Here is a 24869-nt window from a genome sequence, read left to right as displayed (position 1 = left end):
ATGTATATCTTTATGTGAAAAATGCGCATCGATTTATTAAAACGAAACAGATATTTTGTACTTTATAAAGTTGTGAATTTTCGCAATAAGTAACACAAAAATATGAATATATATGTTTATATATTTATGCATCAAAGCTTTTGTTAAATTTTTATTAAAAGTAATGACTAAGCATGAGAACATTTTGACATCACAAAAATAATATTTATTATAATTATGATATTTTTTCACATATTCATGCATATTATAAACATGGGTGCAAAAACACCAATCACTCTTTTATGATGTTTTATTTGTGATTTTGGATACTTTTCTTTTTTAAGAAAGTGAGTTTTCCAAATTACTCTTCAAATATCAATTAAATTCTGATTACAAGTTTCTCGTTAAAAAATATGGAAAAAGGGGGAAAATAGAGTGCTTCGTCATTCGTTTTGCGACTAAAAGAGATCAACGTGCCGCGCGGGTGCCTCTAAAAGACGTTTATCGACGTGCTGTGTTTTCTAGGACAAAGGAAACTAATCGATCTCACTTCCTGCTCGCTTCGCGTGTTCCGTCATCTTTCATAAACGCGTTGTCCAAGATTTTCCATAAGCGTCAAGATATACGCAGGTTTCACGCTATGCATAGCTGGGAAGTGGCCTGGCAAAAGGATCGTTCGTCATAATCGTTTCCCATCGTTGAAATAACGACGGGCTGCTTTGACCCCTTTGGAAATGTTGCGAGTCACGCCGAACCGCGGCGAAATTTCAGATTATTAAACGCGCGATCGATACTTATCGATCTAGTCTTACCCGCGAATTTCTAATATACGAGATATCGCGTATAATTCTTTTTCCTCCTTTTTCTTGTAGAATTTTATCCCGATTCATTCGTAATAAAGCATGTTCAACGTCTGTCGAACGTTTTATTCGTTTGAGGATCGTAGAATATTCTGATGAAAAATGGTCTTTTCGAATGTCACGTCGTAATCAGAGATTGAGAGACTTTAATCGAGAAAATCTTGTTGTGAATTTTATTAAAAAAAGGAGTGTTTAATTTATAGAAGAGATATTTAATTTAAGATTCATATAAAAAATGTAAAACTGTATTATATATAATGAATTTGTCACTCTGTATTTTTTTAATTAAAAGATTATCGTGAAAGTATATTTTTATATTTCATATTTTTCATGAGCATAAAACACGCAAGCACGAAATTCGTCAAACAAAAACTGTTATGCCTTCCGTTTTAGAAGGTTGCCCGACACATAAACGAAGAAACAATAGCTTGTGAGTTTGTAGCAGATGGCTCCCTCAAAATTTCATAGCTGCTTCGTCATTCACGTGAATTTTTATGCACGCCATAGAAATCGCGCTCGTAAATGAATTCATAAAGGATTGAATGCTTCTGTTCTTATTTTGTCGTCACGGACAAATAATTCGATGTTACTGCATAAAAAGAAAGCGTATAACTTTATGCAGATTTTTACGCAAATTTATATACATATCATATCATGAGATCATATATGCATGATATTAAATTAACAAAAAGAAAAATTATGAATAAATGAAAGGACGATCTAATAGAATTACTTATATGTATTTTTTAAAAAATCTTTTCGGGATATAAAACTAAAATTTATGAGATTTATAATTGTGGGAATAACATCAGGTGGTTTGATAAAAAAATAACAAGTATTTCACAGACACACATTTATATATATTTTCGATTGAGGATCAGTTTGTTGAAAGTCGACAATTTATTCAATATTAAATCAAGACTGCTATTTGTCTCGCAATATATCAAATATCTAAAAGATCGGGGAAGTAAATCACTCTCATCTAACATAAATCCGAGCCTGTCAGACTCGACGAGAAAGTACAGTAAATCAAATTCAAGACAAGAAATTCATTGTCAAATTCCCTCCCAGAAATACCCAGAAATAAACGTCACCGCGGTTTTTCTCGCTCCTGTTTTCACGAATCATTAATGCAAGATATCACAGACCCAAAACATCAGCATAGACTCGAGATCAATCTAGATACATTTTGTGTATCTGAGAAATATTCGAATTGAAGTATCTATATCTCTATATCTAGATACAAAACATGGTATCAGAATTGCTTTTTTCAGATACATTTTCACATATTTTTTTAAATAGCCTAATTCTTTAAATTTCTAAAAGATCAGGACTGCAAGTTATCAACATATCGTCATCAGCATCGGTTGAGCGATTATTAAGCATTGGTCAAATTTTAGCACCATGGCGAAATAAATAATTGGAGTGACGATATCTTTGAGGCATTTATAAAGTCGTAATATAAACAAAAATATTAATAAGGATAATAGAATTATTCAGAACATTTCGTGCATATTACCATTATCATGATAAAATATAATTTAAATGTGATTATGAGTATCTGATCGTGAGTATCTGCATCTAGATATATTTTTTACACGTATCTGTATCGAGATACATTTTAAATGTATCTTACCCATCACTGCTCGAGATGAGTATATCGAGACACCCGCGAAAGGTTTTCGCGAAGGAAGAGATGCACGTCGTTTCGGTGGGGAAAACGATGGAGATATTTTACCGAGCGCTCCGCCGTGGCGGAAGTTCGTTCGTTTAACGCGAGTTCGCGAATTCCCGGGGCCGCCGATGGTGGGCGATTTTTCATCGTTTCAAGTTTCGTCGACGTTTTTCATCGCCGCCGGACAATCTTCTCCCTCCGCTCTTTCGTCGAGCTCTCTCGACGAACTTCCTAAATCACGCGCAACACGGCCCGCGATAAGAGACACCGCTCCTGGGATTAGAGAGGCCAGTCAGGCACTCGCGCGATAAAAAAGTTCACCCGGAACTGGATCCATTGTTCATGGCGCAGGTTCAACGGGAAGGGGCCATATAAGTTTTCGACAAGAGTTTTCCATAAATTATTCTCGATTTACCCATATTTCTATGTTTTCGATGATATTTTAGGCTGGATGTGTTAGGTAATCGGATGGTTTTCATAATATATAGAGATTTTTTTTAAAACAAAATATTTAAATTAATTATATTCTTAATCGGATATTAAAAACATTTTATATAATTATTATTAAGTTTTCGACAAGAGTTTTCCATAAATTATTCTCGATTTACCCATATTTCTATGTTTTCGATGATATTTTAGGCTGGATGTGTTAGGTAATCGGATGGTTTTCATAATATATAGAGATTTTTTTTAGAACAAAATATTTAAATTAATTATATTCTTAATCGGATATTAAAAACATTTTATATAATTATTATTGGTACCAAAAATAGTAAGTTCAGTGTATAAGAGAAAGAAATTGAGACGAAGGGAAAAATAAAGCTAATTTATTTAATAAAAATGATGTTTTAATCTGCATGTTAGGTAATCGGATGGTTTTGATGGTATATAGAGATTTTTTTAGAACAAAATATCTAAATTAATTATAATATATTCTCGGATGTTAAAGATATTTTATATAATTATTTGGTACCAAAAATAGTAAGCTCAGGGTGTAAGAGAAAGGAATTGAGACGAAGGGAAAAATAAGGCTAATTTATTTAATAAAAATAACTTTACTTCGAATTTTTAGCACTGTTATTTTCGCGATCGAACGCGTCGAGGAAAGATTTTAATAGTCCACTTGGGATTGGAAAGGCAACTGGAACCCACTCGAGCGGGTTTTCTTAGCGTTTCTTGAGACGAAGGAGCGGATTTAGCGCACTTTCTCCAATAATCCGATGACAGCTGTAAATAAACAGCGATATAGGATATACTAAATAACGGCGTTTAAGATGATAACAATTTAACAAAGAGTACCGATGTATTACCAGCCATTGTGCGCGGAGATCTCTCCGAATAAATGGAGTTCCACTATACCTAATAAGCTCCACGAGAGAGCTCGTCGGAAATCCCCAAAGTACAACTCGCAAGTACTCGTCGAAGAAAGAGAACGGGGGTAGAGTTGAAAGTGGAAAGGTATTCCGCGCCAGGGTGTAACGCAATTAAACATCCGGTATTTTTCTTTCCCGATGTATCTTCGTGTCGCGAAAATTCGCCGGTTCCTCGAGAAGAAAACACATTTGTGAAACTTGTTAACTTGCGATCAAATATACCAATTTTTAACTTTACGGCATTTTTAATAATAATAATAATAAATTAATGGAACATTTTATCGAACTCGAAACACGCTCGTGATATAATAAAAATTCATGTCTCTCGTCAGAACATAATTTTAAATCAATTCGCTATGATTAAAATAAACTGAATTTTTACATGTGGAAAATCAGCTAATTAAATAATTTAACATATACACATTTTTTATTCCTTTTACGCGACGTAATAACATATAGCAACCTTGTTTCTCTAAATTCTCTCGACGGAAACTTTCATCGTCAAAAAATTGACGTGCTTATCGGCGCCGTGAAAAGCGCGAAAACCCAATGTATTTCTACAACGTCGAGTTCCGGACGTCAAATTACATAACGTTACACTACGTCAGCAAATAAATACGTATCTCGCGATCGTTGCGAAACGTTTGTTCCATAGCCGGAACAAAGCGGTATCGCTCTTTATAAGAGAATAAAGTCTAGTATGACGGCGATAAAAGGCGACGCGATAAAGTCGCCGACGAGGAGAAAAAGGGGGTTAACACTTTTCATCCCCCTCGTGCTACTATTTCTATATCTTCCTTTAAACCGCAGTCGACTTCGGACGCGTCTCCTCGCGCCAGTAAAACCATCGAAACTTAAGCGCCGGTCCGAGCGAAATACCACCCCCACGGTCGTTTGACTTACGACCCCAACTCTATTGCGCTCTCGGGGCTTATCTGCGCGATTTCGGATCGCAATAAATGTTTTCTCCGCTCGAGGTACGCGAAAATCTCGTCGCGTCACGCTCCGACACGTTTCGCCATTCGCGAATAAATCGGAATACAAATAAAAATATACTGACTAGGATGAATATTTATTTGATAGGTAATATTTGTTGGGATTTACGTATTAAATATAGGGTGTTCCAGAACTGGCGGAAGTTTTTAATGGCAGATTCCTGGCCATTAAAAACTTCGTTCGATTTTCACTCAGCGAAAATGTTGAGACACCAATAATTTGCGAATTATAAGCGGTTGAAAATAAAGGCTTTCTTGGAAACTAAGCCTTGTGGAAATTAAATGTTAACAGAACTACATTCTTCAGTCAATTTTAGGTAGAGTTTGCTTTAATAGAATTTTAATACAAGGCTTAGTTATATAAAGATACATAACGAAAATTAGGAACATGCTAAAAATGGCCTCCCTCAACATTTTCACTAAGGAAAAGTCGTCTTCAAATGATACCAGGAATCTGCTATTAAAAATTACCGGCAGACACCCTGCATACATTCACAGAATTTGTATGAATAATAAAATTATTAAGTATTTAATTTAGCAACATTTAATTATTTATTTTAAAAGCGTAATGAAACGTGTATAATAAAATATAAAAGGAGAGAAGTTTACTCTAGCATATTTGGGAGAACTTTACTTGTGCTAGCATTTATATGTGCGTTTTTCTGCTGCGAAACCGCATATCGCCGAATAAAGTAGGTGTACAAACTGAAGGGAAGGAGGTCTAATCCTTGTATCTTTATGAGTCGCCTTCCTCTCTTCGACGCAGCGCGTATTTGAATAACGCGGTTGAGTTTCGCGTGGTTGAAACCGCAGAAAATTAAACGCGAGCCAACGCAATAATACCCGCAAGCCTCCAGACGTATTTTCCGCGTTTTATTTCGGGGTAACTTTCGTGCTTCACGCCACTGAACGACGTTGGTATGCCATTTGTTGTTTTCCCACCAAAGTACCGAAATACACGACGAGGAGGGTTGAAAAATGCTTGGGGCCGATCATGGATAAATCGACGGATTTTATCATTTTCCATCTCGCAAATATTTCCTCGCGATTCAACATTGTTGCGTGCCTACATTTTTTTTTTTGTTCATTATTTTTTATCACTTTATTATCCGACTTATTTTCTTTAGATTCTTTTCTTTATTAGTTTATTTTCCAACATCCATAAAACCTGCTTTAGATTTCTTTATAGGCGAGAAGGTAGTTTGAAATATACATAATTAAGAAAAAAAAGATAAAAACATGTTAAGTTTTAATTTATTCTGACTCTTTTATGGCAAGGATCCAGAAAGGACGATAATTCACGGAGCGTTCGACAGCGAATTGAGAGAAATAATGTCGGCGAACATACCGCGATTGGAAGCAATTTAAGTCGAAGACGCGCGACTGTAAGAGAATTTTCGTTTTTCCAAAATCCAGAGCTTGATTTATTACGCAAAGTCCCAGGTAGGGGGTTGGTCGTCCTCCTAGCGGAAACGTTTATTTTTCTTGGAAATTCGCGGCACGACGCTCGCGTACGTTCTCGCCGTAGGGTGCAGTATTTTTGTTCTCCCCTTTTATATATACAGGGTGTCTCATTTTAATGTCCTACCCCTAATAACTTTTTTTCATTTTTTATCGTAGAAGAAAATATATTTCAGATAAAAGTTGTATATGGTTTCAAGGGTGACATAAGACGGTGCCATCAGTTTGATCTTGAATAGTTGCTCGAAGGTCACTTTTTCATTACATATTTTTCTAGCTTACATCGAGAGCTTTCCAAAATCCTATAATTAAGCACCTTTTTGTTAAGAATTTTTTAAGTTGCGAAGAATCGTGACCTTCACGCGACCTTCAAGCAACTATTCAAGGTCAAATTAATGTCTTATATCCCTCGAAATCATACAATTTTTATCTGAAACATTTTCTTCTACAATCAAAAAAATAAAAGTTACACCCCGTGTATATAAATATATATAGAGAGAAAGAGTTACTGGAGCGAATTTACCGTGGCTACGCGCAGGTACCGTTAAAGGCAGCGTACACCATTAGACGTGTACACGTACGTATAGCGGCAGATGTATCGCGAAATGTACGTACGTATCGCGGCAATAGCAGTCGAGAGTAAATATGGGCCAAAGTAGGTACCATTAAATCCAGACGCGATACAGCGCGCCCGGACGATTGGTCCCGCCGCTGTTGCTGGTCTGGCCAGAGACCCTTCGAATCGTTCGTCTTGAATTCGCCATTAAACGCACGTAAACGGAGCGCGTAAATCCACGCCGGGTCTGCTCCGCCGCCGCGATTCGATTATTCGTCCCGTAATTCGGCTCACCGCTGTCTTAACGCTTGATGGCTGTTAGGCCACCGCCCTGGTGTTTGTTCATTATGTGTTTCGTTGTCGTGACGTTGATCGATCTTTCGCCCGCAAGATTGCACGGGCTGTTTGAGAAAGGTGCGTGCGCGCGGTCGGCGCCATAATTACGTGAAACGTGGATCGTTAATTAAATTAATCTTAAATGAAAATCACGAGGGAGGGTATATGTATGTATATACGATATCAAAGTATCCCTTGTAATTGCGAGATATATGTGTGCATCAATTTTACGAGTAATGATACGTAATAAAATGGAAATGTTTTTTCCTCTTATATATGTATTTGTAGGAATCTTGATAAGATAAAAATAGATTTTTAACGGGAAAATTTAAAAATGCGCAATGTAATTATATGAAACGCGCGCAGCTCCGGTTCTGAAGTTTAGAATAATTTGGCGCAATGAAAATGGAATTTCGTTAATAGAAATTTTTAATTATTCTAATTTAAAATTAAACGGTTAAGTGAAACTAATGAAGATAAATAAATGATAAAATTTTGATTAATTTTTAACGAATAAAACTGTTAATTATAATTTTAACTCGACAAACTATTTAATTGTAAGGATTAAGATTCCTCTTCTTCTAGTATCTCTTCATAAAGAAATTTCATTTTTTTTAAAGGTATTTCTTGAAGGAAAATCGATACGTCGAGATAAAATCTGTTTCAAGTTGTCTCGAAAGTTTTAGCTTTCAAAAAGGGAACACTAAAATTTTTCATGATTCGATATATTCGAAGTGTCGTTTCATTATCGTGAACGACCATTTTCTCTGTTATGAAAGATTGATGGAGGAAAAGAAATGAGAACAGAGACAGAGATTTGCCAGTAGGTACTTTTACGTCTCTCTTTTATTTATCGGCAAAGTCTTGATCACGATCCGACTACCATCAATCTTAAATGATTACTGCCTCATCAGTTGATTCGATTAAATCTTTCTTCCCTCTCTTTCGTTCGATTCGGTAAGTTCTTATTTTTCTTCGATCAAAGTGAAACTGTCTATGAGATTTGATGAATCACATTCCGTGATTAACAATGAAATTAGATAAATAAATATTACACAATTTATACGAGAGCCAAAAATTATTCTAAAATAATAATTCCACGTAATTAATAATATTTATGATATATTTTACATCTTTAATTATAAATTTAGACCATTCTTTATCTCTTTCCACGGTACTTATATTATGAAAAAGTGATAAAAAAATCTCCGCGAAACAATTTGTCTAATCGGTAGCGTTATTGCTTTGTGTTTCAGGGAACCGAATTGCAAGTTGAGGTCTCTGAACGTGTCCAAGTGTCTTCTGGGCGGCTTGGACGCCGGCTGTTTAGGGGAGACCATCAGAAGGGCCCGTAATTTGGACGCACTGAGGGCCGCTGGGGCGTCGAGGCCAGCTGACGTGATGCCCCTAGTGCTAGCTTTGACAGAAGCGCCGTGTCTTCAGTTGCTAGACTTGTCCAGTCCTCGATTGGCCCTGGACGATCATCCCTCGAGACTATTGTGCCACGCTCTGGCCAGGAACACGACTCTGAAGCTGCTCAGTTTGGAAGGATGGACCTTTCGGATAGAGGTGAGTGAAATATCTGATTATATCCGTAGGAATCTTCGTAGCAATTGTGGTTGTCACACTTACAATTTACTGCGATACATTTAAATAACAAAGAAAAGTGAATGAGTCATCTCCGAGATGACACTTGATCCAATTTTATACTTTAAACGAGCTTTTTCGATTTTTGATAATAAGTATAAATTTTAATAATTACACGTACTTATATATTTCGTGGGGAAATAAGCTTGTATGAAGAAGACGATCAGACCAGTTTCGTCTGGTCTTAACGTTATTTTTATCTTTGTACTACTTTCGAGAGGAAGTACAATTCGCGAAAACGGAATCGTGGGCGGGAAAAATAAGGACAAACCAGAAGAAACGGGAATTATGTATTTGCTTTTCCGTGTCGACGTGCAATTCGGAGCAGAAATCTTCCGTCGCACCTTCCTGCGGAAATTTAACGATACGACCGCCTACGATGAAAGAACTAAATTCACAATCAGTAGTCTTGATAACTATACACGAACAGTCTTCGTGCGCCACGTTATTACAGATTTTCTTTTCCAAGACGTGAGTAGAAACACACTTAGCAGTGGACTTTTGGGAGGGATTCAAAATTATTTAAATATAAAATATTTATAGAGAGATACGTGTAAATATACACAGAGAAAATTATCTCTTAGAATTTACTCTAAAAATTAATCGTGAGATAATATAATATTCGGAGAAGTTTCTTAAATTTTAATATTTACCATAACAAAAAATATTAATATGTAGTATACATAGTAAAATTAATTCAACATATTTTATATCTTATCGTGTAAATATTAATATTTTTATGGTAAATATTAATCAGAGAGACTGTTATAAAATCCTTCCAGTTCCATATTATCCCACGATTACTAAATGATTTTCAGGGTAAATTTTAAAAGAAAATTCCCTCTGTGTATATTGATATAAATTTACGCTGGAATTCACACGAGTCTGTTCTGACACTTCCACTCCAGCCTCGGCGGAGTGATAAATCATCGATTAGAATTAACATCAATATATCGACTCTAATTAATATTAATTAATTGTTGCATTCTCTCCCTCGTTCGCCTGCATTCATCGCACCATTTCGCGCGACTACAAAACTGCGCTGCAACGCGCATTTAAATTATCCGCATCTGCCGTAATTGATGTTACTCAATGCGATATCCAGTGCCGTCCGTTTCAGTCAACAATGTAACAAACGGGCGATATTCGCGAGTCATTAGTCGATAATCGGCTGTAAAACGAGAGACGTATATAGCGCGGGATGTTTCTGACGCTTCAGTTTTCGCAGCTCTCTCTCCGCTTTTCTCCCTCGCAATAACGATAATAATTAATATATACCCCAAAGTCGGAGGGCTCGCGAGATGAGCGGCGATTAAATAATTCCAGATTAACACGAGCGTAGAACGTCGACCGTGTGTTTCCGATGTCGTAACAACGTGGCGTTTACCGTTAATCGTTCCACCGCGAATTTCCGCAGACGTGTTTCTCCCTCGCCTCGTACACACACATTCTCGCTACAATAATATCCTGGCTTTCACATACAAACCTGACGAGAAATAATAATCTCGAGTCGCTCTTTAAATTTAATAGCTTTTATAGTTCCCGCGTATTATGAATCATTTTAATAAGATACATGTGTTTCATATAAGCTTTATTTCATTCTACGTCTTTCTCTACTCTCTTCATTTATATATATTTTGTCTAATAATTATCTAGACAAAACAGTTACATTTTGCCTAATTAAATATTTTAATAATTTTATATATAATTTTGTTAAATTTATTTTTGATTTTTAATATATAAATTACATATACATATATATTATAATATATACAATTATATTATATTATATAATATGTTATAATATATAAATTTAATATAGTTTATATTTAAATTTACGGAACCTTTATCTACTTGTTGTTTAATATATAAATACAATCACAAAAACCAAGTTTTTTATAATTGATCAAAAATTGAAAGTATATTTTGTTAAAGCACCTAAAAACGAATGCTTTCCGCTACATAGTTGCGATTAAGTATTTCGCGGAATCTATAAAGAAGCAGGATCTCTCTCGTAGGAATCGTTCGTATCGCAATATCGTCTCGATACAACAAAGCTCTTCAGTTCAGACTCGCGAGTCAATATTGTTTCCATTTCGTTAAGCTTTGAAACGCCGGGAAGAGTCGAATGAGAGAGGTGAGCGAGAAAGAAACGGAGAGAAGGTCGATTCTCCGCGGTATGCGTTTGGAATCTGCAAAGCTGCACCCTTGGGGTGTACTTTCGAGTTTTCGAAGAAGTTATTGAACATTTCGGGAGATCGACCGAAGGAACCGAGAGAGCGAGATGGCCTTTGGTCACAGTAACTTCGTAGTCCCTCAGCAAAAGGAATCGATCGGAACTCTGCGGTTTTCCGTCACGAATGTGTCCGATGCTGTCTCCGTCCTTTCAGAGAAAAATTACTAAAGTATATCTTTTTAACCCCGCGAACTAACTTTTTTCATCTTTGTCGACACACGAAAGTATAACGTATCGTATCGTATCAGGACGTCGCAAAATCGTGGTTTACAATATTCTAATCTAGAAGGTTTTTTTATGATTAATAAATAATTATTTTATAATTTTTTAATATATGCAGAATATTTTTAGCGTAATTATTATGTAAACGAAATTTTTCATTTTTTTCGCACTTTAGAAGAGATTATGTTTACATTAAAAAATGTGAACAATGAGAAAATTCAGTGAAAATATTTAATTTCAACGAAATAACTCGTGGCATCCGGGAAACATATACAATTTTCCTTTCGCGAGAAGAATTCAATTTGGAGAACTTGTGACAATATTTAACGCGCAGGACAATCTCGTAGCATATTTGTATTTTGTATATTTATTTATCTGGTGAATATTGTTTGCGAACCACAAGCTTCCGGCAAACTTCCGGCTGCAATTAAAGACTTTCAAAGTATGCTAACGAGCGCGGTTGCTTCCATCCGACGCGACAAACTCGTGCGTTTAATCGCTCGACATTTAATCGCATTCATAACAGCGAAATTCTGAAGCGTATGCTCGAGACCACCTTTCTAGAACTAAGGATGCTGAAAATACGGGACAGCCCATTTTCTCGGTTTCAACGTTAACTTAAGATGTATATTTCATTATGTATGCTAAATGCGAAATACTGCATACAAAACGAAACAATTTATATGCAGCAATTTCTTATAATTATTTTAACAATAGATATATATATTAAGAGATTTTAAAAGAGGGGTATTAAATATTAATATTAAATATAAACGCATCGAAATAGATAACTAAACATTTTTAGGGGTCGAAATTTATGAAATGAAAAAATATAAAAACTCCAAAATGGAAAAAAAAATTCAAATATGAATGTAAAAAATGTTGAATATGAAATTATATTTAAATGATAATTTTGATTGAAAGAAAAGAGAATCTTTTTCTTCATTTAAAAAAATGGTGTTATTATCACTTTTCATTGTGAAACAATCGCGGGGACTAAATTGAAAGACGCGAGATGAATGACAGAAAATGTGAATAATGTAAGAGACGCCACTTTGCGTCTCAAATTATATATCGCGTCCTTTTTAGTCGCCGCATTTCTATCGGAATTGCTGGCGACGAGCCATTATCTCTCGCCGAGGTACGACTCGAGCGAGCGATAGGGAAGACCTTGGCTGTAAACATAGCTGGAAATTAGGATCGAAGAGACGGAAAGAAGAAGAACGCTACAGCCGCGAATAATCCCAGCAGTCACACGCCCTGCGAGCGGATAATTAATTATCGGCGATCCCGCTAAGGGAAGCGTATAAGGGAAGGCTGGGGGTGGTATTGTTTAGACGCTCACTAATTACGGAGCAGTCGGCTAGGGAGCTCGACGCAGAAGCGCCACTGGGGATACCTTCAATTTATTTTGCTTTTACGCGCTAGGACCCCATTGTCTCAGCTCGTTTATTAATGGCGACGCCACTCCGTGGTCTGTTTGCGAGGGTGGATCTTTAAGTGCGCGTTTTTAACACCAGGATAAGAAAGCTTGTGTGTGTGAGTGTGTGTGTATTTTTTTTTATTATGATGAAAACAAATTTATTGACTTTGAATAAATATTTATTTGTGCTTATTAGGCAGTATTGAAATAAAAATTTATTAATTTTTTTCAGTGTATAAATATCTTCAAATTTGTAGACTTGATTTACTTCGTGTAAATCTTAATTTGAATTTTAATTTAATATTTTATATATTTAATTTGATATCTTTCGGTTCGACAATTTCTTCGAAATAATCTGTACTTGACGATAATGATAAAAAATGACTGCAATATATATATATATATAGACGGTATGTACTCCTAGGATTTATTCTGGAATTCTTTTTGGGAGAGATGCGAGATATAAACTCTCTCTCTGCTCTTTTTCTCGAAGAGATTATTCAAATCCGAGGACGAGAAAATGCGAAGATTCTTCTGAGAATTTTTCTGCAGGATTTTTTCCAACCCTCCATCCTGGATATCGCTTTGTGATAACCGATTATTCCGTCGACGGTGGCAATTTTTTCGCTCACCCGGGTTTGATAACAGCGGGATCATCGCGAAAATGACAAGTTTTCTATTCATGCACGATTTACTCGAAATGTCCAATTAAATTTTAGTTTTATGTTTTTTCAAGATAAGTACATGATCTGAATTTTAAAAAACTATTTGCTTTTAGTTTGATAGAGAATTCTTCGAATAATTCTTGATGACGGTTTTTGTTTCAACCAACATTTTTTAAAACATTAAATTTTTTAATTACTATAATGAAAATCAACAGTTTTTAGGACTTTAGGCGCAAATAATAATTAACAACATATATATATATATATATATATATCGTTTCTATTACTATTTACAAATAAGAGTACATTTTATTTTTACGGAATTTTAATTAGAATCTCAACTGTTAAAATATTTTGATGTCAATGTTGAATATTAAAAATTGTCTTAGAGATTTTTAAAAAATCGCAACTCTGTATATAATTATTTAATTGTAGCGTTGAGTACAAAACTTTGTAATAATTTATCATTAACATTTTTATGATTTATTGCTCGCATTCGCAAAATAATTCTTATTACGCACTATTTCAAATAGCTTGAGATAACGCTCGGATTTGAATAAACGCTGTTTTTCGCACTTCTCAGTCTTATTCTCAGCTGATTCTTATCTCGTGGATTGTCGCTTCCGGGATTAGATGTTATTCAAGTGCGCCATTTCATTTTCTGTCATAACGTATTGCTCGTATTGTTCATAGCACTTCATTAGTTTGCTACTTTGCTTTTACGACCGGACTCCTACTTTCCTTTCTTCCCAGATGAAACAGAAACTTTAACAAGAACCGTGTCGCGCTTTTTGCTACTTTCCCTTTAGTACATCTGACTGTTTAATCTGAGAACTTGTGAAACCGAACAAGAGGATATCATAGAATTAATAGTTGAAATAAAATTAATGAAACATTTATGACATAATACGATTGTGATTGTAATTTGATGCTACTCTCAAGATGTGAATATTATGTTTGAAAAGTGTCAAAAATAAGTAAAATTTAACATTTTCTAAACGAACAATTTGCAAAGGTAGGAAATAAAATGTTGCTAAATTTAAAATTAATGTTCTGTAAATTATGTTGTTTTGTAAGAATCATATTTCTTACAGAGAGAGGATGCTCTTAGATTTCTTTAAATTTTTACGCTCGAGAATTTCTAGTTGTTTCATATTTTCAACATTTATATAAAACACTTTTCTCATGTTTTTAAAATTTATATAAAACACTCTTCAAAAACTTAATAAAAATCTCAAGCTACTCGCTTCATGTTATAATTCTTACATCAGTTTATCATTTAATAATACAATACGACGAAATTGCTAGTGAAAAGAAAAATCAAAAACCGATTAGAAGAAGAATTAGAGAAGAGAATTCAAGAGACAGGAAGAAAATAGTATTCATATGTTCGTTGTATCTTATGTCTTGTAAACGCGAGATCCATTTGCAGGTCTCGCAATAATCGATCAATCATGCGTTTTAGCGCGAGCGTTTTTATTTTACGTATGTAAAAATCATAAGATGTATATAAAACGTATAAAAACGAAGAGAAGAACAGATGGCGCGTGATTAATGTAAACCGGAATCATCTTATCTTACCCGGTTTCTCGTCCTCTGATTCTAGCCACTCTAGTTTATCTCGTATCTTGCTCTTTTTCCCCTTTTTTTAAAATAAGATTTCTCTCGTCTTTACAAATTTATTTCGCAAGCATGCGGTCTTTTTTTTTTTATTTGTTGCAAGATTATTAAAATGCAAAATCGCACGTGCGTATAAAATGATCAATGAATAAATGAATAAGAAAATAATATACATATATTTGCGCCTTCTCAGAGTATTCGTTTTATCCAAGTTCTAAAATAGTTTGAAATAATTGATTTAAAAATGTACTATAAATATTATTTTCAAATAACATTAATAAGACATATTTAGAACGTTTAAAGCTTCGACAAAATAAAATTTGATTTTATTAAATTATTAAATTAATACAAATTTTACAGAAATAATTGTTGTTTTGATATTATCGAATTTTACTAGCAATTAGCGAATTACGACTCGATTTATAAAAAGCAAATAGACCTTTTATTTACTCTAATGCGTTTAACAATTTCATTATTTTTTCTTTATTTCCCTAGTTATTATTTTTGAAATTAAATTTTTGAACCATGTACGTACCATTAATTTTTTGACATATACGTTGATTACCGTGTCAATTATTGCGTGATTAAATAAGAGAGATAATTGGTCGAAATGGGTAACAAAAGACTGTTGGGATGCGAAAATTAAAATATCGATCAAAAATATAAATCCCTGACTGAGATAAAAGCGAGCGCGACAACGTCGAGCTATGAAAATGGATGTGAAAATATTCGAGTGACGTTCGGATGAGGAAATAAAACACGACAATGAATAGAATGTCGAAATAGCAAATGGGATTCAGCAATATCAGAATGGCGGACGTATACATTTCTGAAAACGTTCTTGCTTTATAACGTGCACATATCATATTCTCTTATTTACCCGACATATCGTAAAAGTGATATGAATCAATTTCAGGAAATGCATGTTTACGAAGAGAATTAATATTGCATTCAAAAATATGTAATAAACGTTCGCAAAATATTTTAATTAAATTACAATATATCGAGAGGGAGAAAGAGAACATTTTAATAAATATCTAAATATTTAAGAATGTTGAAATTGCCAATTATTAAACCGACGATTTTATCGTAGAGAATAATCAGTTGGAAATATTTTTTTAACGAGAACAGTGGAAAAAGAGCTGCATTAGCGAGATAACAACAATTATTTTTTTGGCGTGCAACGAAAAACTTAATAGTCGGAGGGGAAAACAATATTAGTCGATGGGTTTTTATTATTGTGATAGAAAAATCCTGTCTACAGATTACGCATCGGATCATAGACAACACGGTATAAGTATCATCGATTTCCGATTTTCTCCGCGATTCCCTCAAGCACCACTTCGATTTCCAACCATTCAATTTATCATACAGGATTACGTTCGCGAAACGAACTAATGCCTCTTTCGATCCTGCGAAATTAGTGAAAAATTATAATATGTCATACAGTGTAAATATTCTCGAGTATCAAATTTATATAACACTTTTTTTACAATGCTTTTTATATAAAATAATCTATATAGAGTAAAAGAATGGTTCATATAATATGTAACATAATTTATCATATAATGAATAATGAGCAATTTCGTAAAAAAGGATTTCGAGTCTTCAGGTAGCAAATAATTGCAAAGAAGAGTCGTAAAATTTAATATATTAACGTCGATAAGTCGTTTTTATGCTGCATTTTGTTGTGCAATCTTCAGTGATTATCCTCCTATACTTAGCGTTGATTGTTTAATTAATTCGAGATGAAATAAATCGAGCGAGATTACTCGAATCTGTGGTTTGGAGGAATATATCCCTAAGTGATTTTCGTCGTAAAAATGCGGAATAAAGGGGCCATAAAGTGCAGTAAATACTACATCGTCGAATTAAACGGACGCTACCATTTTTCCATTATCCGGAATCGCTTTGGTGGAATTGGCCGACTTATTTAAATTTAATGCTGACCCATCTCAGATTACTCGATGCCATTAACCCCGAATTGCATGCGAATCGCTTTTACTAAGAACGTCGGGAAACGGAAATCTTCTCGTATAAAAGTTTAACAAATGCAACAAATTACAAAAAAGATTTTATATTTTAGCAATATTTACTTCAGCAAATATATATGTTCATATTATAATATATTGTGTTGCATTGTAAAATATTAAGTTCACATTTTTTTTTAATACCACATAGGGTTTGGTTTCTGTTCCTGCATTAGTTTATTAGTGCCTATTATTATAATTAATACAGTACGCATATAATGAAGTATATGTCTCTGATATTTTTTCATATTTTATATGATTATAATTTTTAAATAATTTTTAAAATTTTGCTAATACTATGGAATTTATGTAGACGTTTTTACATTTTGTTCCATATATGTAGTGAGAGAGAACATTAGCCAATCTAAAAAACAAATCGCGTAATTAATAAAAGAATTATCTATAAAAAACGCCGAGAGATAGAGAACGGTGAGTAAAGACCAGCACGTTTGCATCGACTTATTTAAATCCAATGTCGACTCGAAAGGGTAGTAAGCAGAGTCGCCGTAGCGAGAGAACCCCATCTTCGGTCGCTATAAAATACATTTCTGGGACGAGAAAGAGAGAGAGAGAGAGAGAGAGAGAAACACGGGCTTTTCCCAACCCTCGCTCGGCGTGTCGTCGGTAATATTGCTCGCAATAAATTACGCGGTCCTCTCTCGGCCAACATCCCGGCTGCTCTTTCCTCTCTTCTTGTCGCGTTCCGAATATCCTCCGGGACGAGGATCCTGGCCGAGACTCGCGGACGACGTATCGCCAAAAATTTCCATGAGAATGTCGAGTCAGCTGACGTATCTGCCGCTGTCCTCTTCGTCTACGACGTTGAAGAATCGCGCCCCGGAATTTTAACTCTTTAAACGTGCACGCACGCGTCTCCGAATACCTAGATTTAATTGCATTTTTATATTTGCGATCATATTCTTTCGTAATTTTTCTTTCATTCCCCACGCAGTTATGAAAAACGAATATTTTTTTGGGCAAATTATTGCGGTATTTTTCTAATGAATATTTCGAGAATTTTTCGAGCCTTGAATAATTGAAATTTTATTCTCGGGATTTACATTACATCGCATTATTTTCTATAATTACTGTTAATTAGAAACATTAAATTAATGAATATATATTATTAACACATCTAAATTATATTTTTATTTACACATAAAGAATTTTCTCTTAGAATTTACTCTGAAAATTATGGTAATCGTGGGAAGAATTTCGTAAGAGTTTTTCCGATTTATATTTACCACAATAAAAAATATTAATACATAATAAAATTAATTGAACATATTTTTATATCTTATTGTAATAGATATTAATATTTTTCATTGTGGTAAATATATTTTAGGGTACAAATTCTAAGAGAAAATTCTCTCTGTGTATAAATTGTGTCTCTACATTTAAAAGTTATTAATAATTCGCTTTCCTGAAATTATTATCTATACAACTTCTTAATTATTTTATCATTGCAATAAATTTCATTATTACTCAATATCATTGCTACTTCCTAAAATCAGCAATAAAGTATAGTTATCCGAGACCCAAGCGTTATCTCGGGATTAAAAATCTTTGTCTCGAATCGTCTCTGACTTTCTCATTATTTCCACCCTGTATTTAGAACCGTTCCATTTTAAGCGCTCGCCACACGATCCACCCTTAACGCGTATAAAGCTATCCGGATGCTGGGAATAAAACGTGCACGCCGGATCGGGTGTATAATTCGCGGAACATCGCGGATAAATTGCACAACCGGAAAATCTCTCCGGCCGTTCGCTGATATCGCACAAAGGGGTAGATTTAATATAGGGCGGCCAGAGGATGCGATTATAAACAATGCGGCCCGTTGGGGCTTTTAGTAATCATCCCCATATATCGCTGGCCAGTTTCATCTATTCTGCACATCATAATCGAGGCCGGCGATTATCATTCGAAAAGAACCGTCAGGGACAGAATTATGAACCATAAAGTGCGCGCAATTATTATTTGCGTGAACTGTCTTTCTCTATTATTGCATTGTTCTATTTTATTTTTATAATCGCATCTTTTTTATTACATATTTTATTATATATATATATATATATATATAATTATACACAGAGAGAATTTTCTTTTATAATTGACCCTGAAAATGGTACAATATGGTATTGGAAGAATTTATGAGTTTCTCTGATTAATATTTACCACAATAAAAATATTAATATCTATTCGATTAATTTTACTATGTATACATATTAATATTTTTTATTGGTAAATATTAATCAGAGAAAGTCATAAAATAAAATTCTTCTACTACCATATCGTCCCACGATTATTATGACTTTCAGAGTAAATTCTCAGAGAAAATTCTCTCCGTGTATATATTCAATAAAATTAAAATACAAACTCTATAAAGCAATTTAAGGGGGATGTTTACAATTTTATATATACATACATATAAAAATGATGAACGTCCCCTGACTCGCTTTGCAGTTTTTCCCTTTTAATTTACGTACCATTAATTTTTACGAGACGTAGATTTACTGGATGACGGAAAAAATTCTGGACCGTCGCCAGCATTGTCCACTTCCTTCTAGATTTTAGAGAACCGCGAGAGAGAAAGAGAGAGATCGAGACATTTCATGTGTTCGCGAAATGAGTCTAACGCGCGGAGAGTTCAACGAGACTTAATACTTTGTCGCCGTATATTAAATCGCGGGTGGCGTGGACAATGCCGAGGTCGGTGACCCCCTTGGGGAGGGTTGGTTTGGGGTGAATGCGAATATCCTGATAAAATTTAACGGGCCAGCTGCACCTGCAACGCGGACTCCGCGACTCGCCTTTTCCGCCTTTTCCTGGCCCTTTTTATATACGCGGCGCACACACGTGGTTGACACACGGTGTTTGCGTCTGACGCCGGTCTATAGAAAACGCGAACAAAGGAATTGATTACTTTAGCGCGACGTGTAAGATACGAGGTGAGCGGAACGCACCAGCCAACGGCATTTCCTCCTCGTAACTTACGGCTTTCGCGATGAATTTGTAGCCGAGGCTTTTCTCAGGGAAAATACGGCGCGACATCTGGCTGCGATGTAATTTATCGTGGAAAATTAAAGTGTTTTCAGAAAATGAGCTCTCTTCGAGAGGACGAACAACGGATAAGAGAATCATATTCTCCGACTAGGCTTTTAACGTATCTTTAATAAGCTATGTGTTAAAAATTACAATGCTTCTCGACAAATGCAAGGTTTTACTAAAAAGAATCAATCAATTATAATTTGATAAAATGGGAGATATAGTATAATTATTTTATATAATATATCGAGAATATAAAAATTGTAAAATAATATAATAAAAATGGCACTTTTATTTGATTACAAAAGAATTAATTAAAACGGTGATGCACATGGCTGCGATGTAATGTATCGTGGAAAATTAAAGTGTTTTCAGAAAATGAGCTCTCTTCGAGAGGACGAACAACGGATAAGAGAATCATATTCTCCGACTAGGCTTTTAACGTATCTTTAATAAGCTATGTGTTAAAAATTACAATGTTTCTCGACAAATGCAAGGTTTTACTAAAAAGAATCAATCAATTATAATTTGATAAAATGGGAGATATAGCATAATCATGTATCGAGAATATAAAAATTGTAAAATAATATCATAAAAATGGCACTTTTATTTGATTACAAAAGAATTAACTAAAACGGTGATGCACATGGCTGCGATGTAATTTATCGTGGAAAATTAAGTTTTCAGAAAATGAGCTCTCTTCGAGAGGACGAACAACGGATAAGAGAATCATATTCTCCGACTAGGCTTTTAACGTATCTTTAATAAGCTATGTGTTAAAAATTACAATGTTTCTCGACAAATGCAAGGTTTTACTAAAAAGAATCAATCAATTATAATTTGATAAAGTGGGAGATATAGCATAATCATGTATCGAGAATATAAAAATTGTAAAATAATATCATAAAAATGGCATTTTTATTAAATGAGCTCTCTTCGAGAGGACGAACAACGGATAAGAGAATCATATTCTCCGACTAGGCTTTTAACGTATCTTTAATAAGCTATGTGTTAAAAATTACAATGCTTCTCGACAAATGCAAGGTTTTACTAAAAAGAACCAATCAATTATAATTTGATAAAGTGGGAGATATAGCATAATCACTTTATATATCGAGAATATAAAAATTGTAAAATAATATAATAAAAATGGCATTTTTATCTGATTACAAAAGGATTAATTAAAACGGCGCCACATAAATGATAAGAAAATCATATTCTCCGACTTTTAACATATATCTTTAATAAGCATTGTGTTAAAAATTACAATACTTATCGACAAGTTTTTGGTAAAAAGAAAAGATCAATTATAATTTGATAAAATAAGAAGTACAGAATAATCACTTTATATGTATTTCGAGATTTCAAAGTTCTAAAATAACGTGATGAAAAATGACATTTTTATCTTATTACAAAAAAGTTAATTAAAAAGGAGTTAATAGGAACTAATTGGAATAATGTTAATTGCTCTCTATAAACGAGAGATAATAATCGAGTTTTCAGCTGTCAGCAAAATTGGGAAACAAATATATATTTTTCGTCGGTGACAAGAGCAAACTTATGACGCGACGAACGAAGAGGAGCTATTTAATAATAATGCATCAAAATTACGTCGGTCTATTGGAAAGGCAGTCCCGCGGCATCCCGCGAAGCTGTAAAATAATTGATAACCGGCGAAAAGAGAAAATTATACGGCGCTCGTGCCGACGCTCCGTAATTAGCGGGAATCAATTTGCGTCGGAAACTATTAAACACCGCTTCCTTCCGTCCTAATTTTCCGGCATTATTCGCCATATACCATAGCTCCGACCCCGAAGACACGTCGAGCCATTGTGCCGCATAAAATGCTGCCAGCGCGAATAACATAAATTACGAAGCCGACACGTGTCGCCGATAATCAACAAGCCGACAAGTATATATACGTATGTATGTATGTATATATGCGCGACGTGCAGTAATTACCGAATTTAATTCTCGATTTACAGAATCGATCTCGTTTTGCCCGGCGATAATCACGTGCGCGAAACGTTACATTCTCTGCTCCGTTAAAAAACAATTCACTCTTTTATTTTCTCCAACTATTCTTTTCTCAAAATAAAATATTAAATAAAATATGCGTTCGTTTAAATTATAAACTGCATGGAGAGATATTTCTTTTATTTACTTTGAAATCATAGTTCTGAAATTATAATTGTAGAACAATATGGTATTGGAAGAATTTTATAAGAATTCCTCTGATTAATATTTACCACAATAAAAATATCGATATCTATCACAAAAAGATATAAAATATATGTTCCATTAATTTTACTATGTATATAGTAATATTTTTTATTGTTATAAATATTAATGAGAAAAACTTTTATAAAATTCTTTCAATACCATATTATCCCACGATTACCATGATTTTCGGGGTAAATTCTAAGAGAAAATTCTCTTCGTGTGTTGCCCCTAATTTTTCCGCATATTTAAATGTACATGTTTACTATGTATATATTAATATTTTTTATTGTTATAAATATTAATGAGAAAAACTTTATAAAATTCTTTTAATACCATATTATCCCACGATTACCATGATTTTCGGGGTAAATTCTAAGAGAAAATTCTCTTCGTGTGTTGCCCCTAATTTTTCCGCATATTCAAATGTACAAATTGGATCTATTTAGGTTGTGAGACACGCGAGATGAATCCCGATGAATTACTTAGCCCCGTTCATTTCAATCAAAGCGCTTCCCTTTATTCCCAATTGGATCCGAACTCTAGCGAATCCATAGATTAGTTGTAGATTAATTGTTGATCCATTCCAAATGAAGCAGAATTGTGTTATCGCAACGTTTCACATATGTTTCTGAATACGCGTATTGATGAATATTTGATTTTGATGAAAAATCGTGCGTTTTTAATAATAATTGAATGATAAACTTGCCGGGATTTTTTTCTGTAAATTTTATGCATATTTGATTTTATCTTCTCTCGGTCTAAAATTAAATATTTTCGCCAAATTTTTCACATCACATTCTTTCTCCGCTGATTTAGTGCAACGATATATTAATTTGGGAAAAATTTAACATTTTTTTTTACACAGTGTACGTTTTATATAGACATGGAGACACTATTGTAAAACAATTGCAGTATAATTTTTGTGTAATCGTGGAACATAACATATATAAGAGAAATCATCATATTATTCAGTAATATTATGTAGGTATTATATTTTACAAAGAAATATTTTTTGTAATTATCTAAATATTTTAGTACACAAACAAATGCATAATATTCACCAAACAACAAAATAAATGCATAATTTACAATTTTTATAATAAATATCTCAATAACGTTTTATTCCAACTTTACAATAAATATTATAAAAGGAAATGTATTTTTCATGTAATTTATACTGCAAAATTTGCTCCGTGTACAATGCATATATCATTTTCTAGATTTACCTTCATCCGGAATATTTACAATACATTACCCGTTATTTTACTGTATCATATAACTATGTGCACATAATGATTACGTAATTTTTTGAGGCACTGCGCGTAGAAAATTCGCCGTATCACGAAACGCGGCTCCACTTTTACACGAGACAAGTCCGGAACCCTCTCGAAAATGGTCGTAAAAAATTCTTTTTAAAGCGGACCATCCGAGTCTGGTGTCGTTTATAGTCACGGAGGGTTTCTTACGCGATCCTCGCGTCTTCCGTAATTTCGGCCAATTTTCTCGGCATTATTCCAGTCACTTGGCACGCTCGGCCGGAGTGCCGAGTGAGTGCCAAGTGAGTGCCCTCGTAAATCTGACGATCCACCGGCGGGAATTATTTCCCGCCCTCCCAAAAAAAAAAAAAAAAAAGGAGAAGACCGCTATTTCTAGAAAGTGGAGAAAGATGAGCACATGCATGAAACCGGTATCACACGTTCCATACGCTGCAAATCCCCCGTTGGTGAATTACGAGGACGTGCGGTACGCAACTGGGCGACATACGTGGTGCCTCTTTTTGCAACCCCTATCTCCCAAGGATAGAGAGACCTTCCGGAGAAAAAAAGACCGACGATATTTTTATAGCCTTCATGCAAGAGCGTAATCAGATGATATGGCAAAATACAACGGATTTAATATCCTACTTATTTATTTATTAAGATAAATTTATTTACAATAGTATCATATAAATAAAATTATTTTCTTTTCAAAAATCTATCAATTAAAAAAATTTACATATTTTTTTATGAAAAGAAAATAAATAAAGAAAGAATAATTGTATAGTAGTATAGAGAATGAATATAAATACTGCATTTTGTTTACTCTTTGAGATGATAGGTATGCGCAAAGAAGAGAATAGAAAATGTAAAATTAATTGAATTCGTTGACATCAGTATACACAGTATACAGTTAATTGATTAGATTAATTGGTTGAATCAATCTCACGTGTTTGGGATCTATTCGAATGTACTGAATCCGAATGTAAATACGTACATTGAATTCCGGTGTCTATACTCGCTCGATTTTCGTTCATTAGGCGCATCGAACGCTATTTATTGTGCAATCTTTATTTAATTGCTCTTTTTAGAACTAGTTTTTGTTAATAATAAATTTATTTTATCTTTTTATTATATATTATAATTACATTTGTCTCACATGGAAAAGAACACTTGTTGTGTATGATATAAAATAATTAGAAAGCTTAATTTAACTTGGAGAAATCCCATCTGGTTACGTCACTGTATTCGTCTCATTGTTTAT

General features: G+C 34.0%; 1 protein-coding gene across 3 annotated transcripts in view; it reads left to right on the top strand.

Annotated features, from left to right (window-relative positions):
- The window catches only part of LOC114942841 (uncharacterized), a 253515-nt gene that overhangs the window by 216554 nt on the left and 12092 nt on the right, over positions 1-24869 (top strand). For all 3 annotated transcript variants that reach the window (XM_085482053.1, XM_085482054.1, XM_029318290.2), the window contains exon 9: positions 8492-8804. In XM_085482053.1, the coding sequence (XP_085338179.1) occupies positions 8492-8804 (313 nt within the window). The remainder of the gene's footprint in view (positions 1-8491; positions 8805-24869) is intronic.

This window comes from Nylanderia fulva, unplaced genomic scaffold (genome assembly GCF_048542155.1).
Source record: "Nylanderia fulva isolate GAGA-0341 unplaced genomic scaffold, ASM4854215v1 Scaffold2, whole genome shotgun sequence".
NCBI lineage: Eukaryota > Metazoa > Arthropoda > Insecta > Hymenoptera > Formicidae > Nylanderia > Nylanderia fulva.
This window is presented reverse-complemented; position numbering and strand designations above follow the sequence as displayed.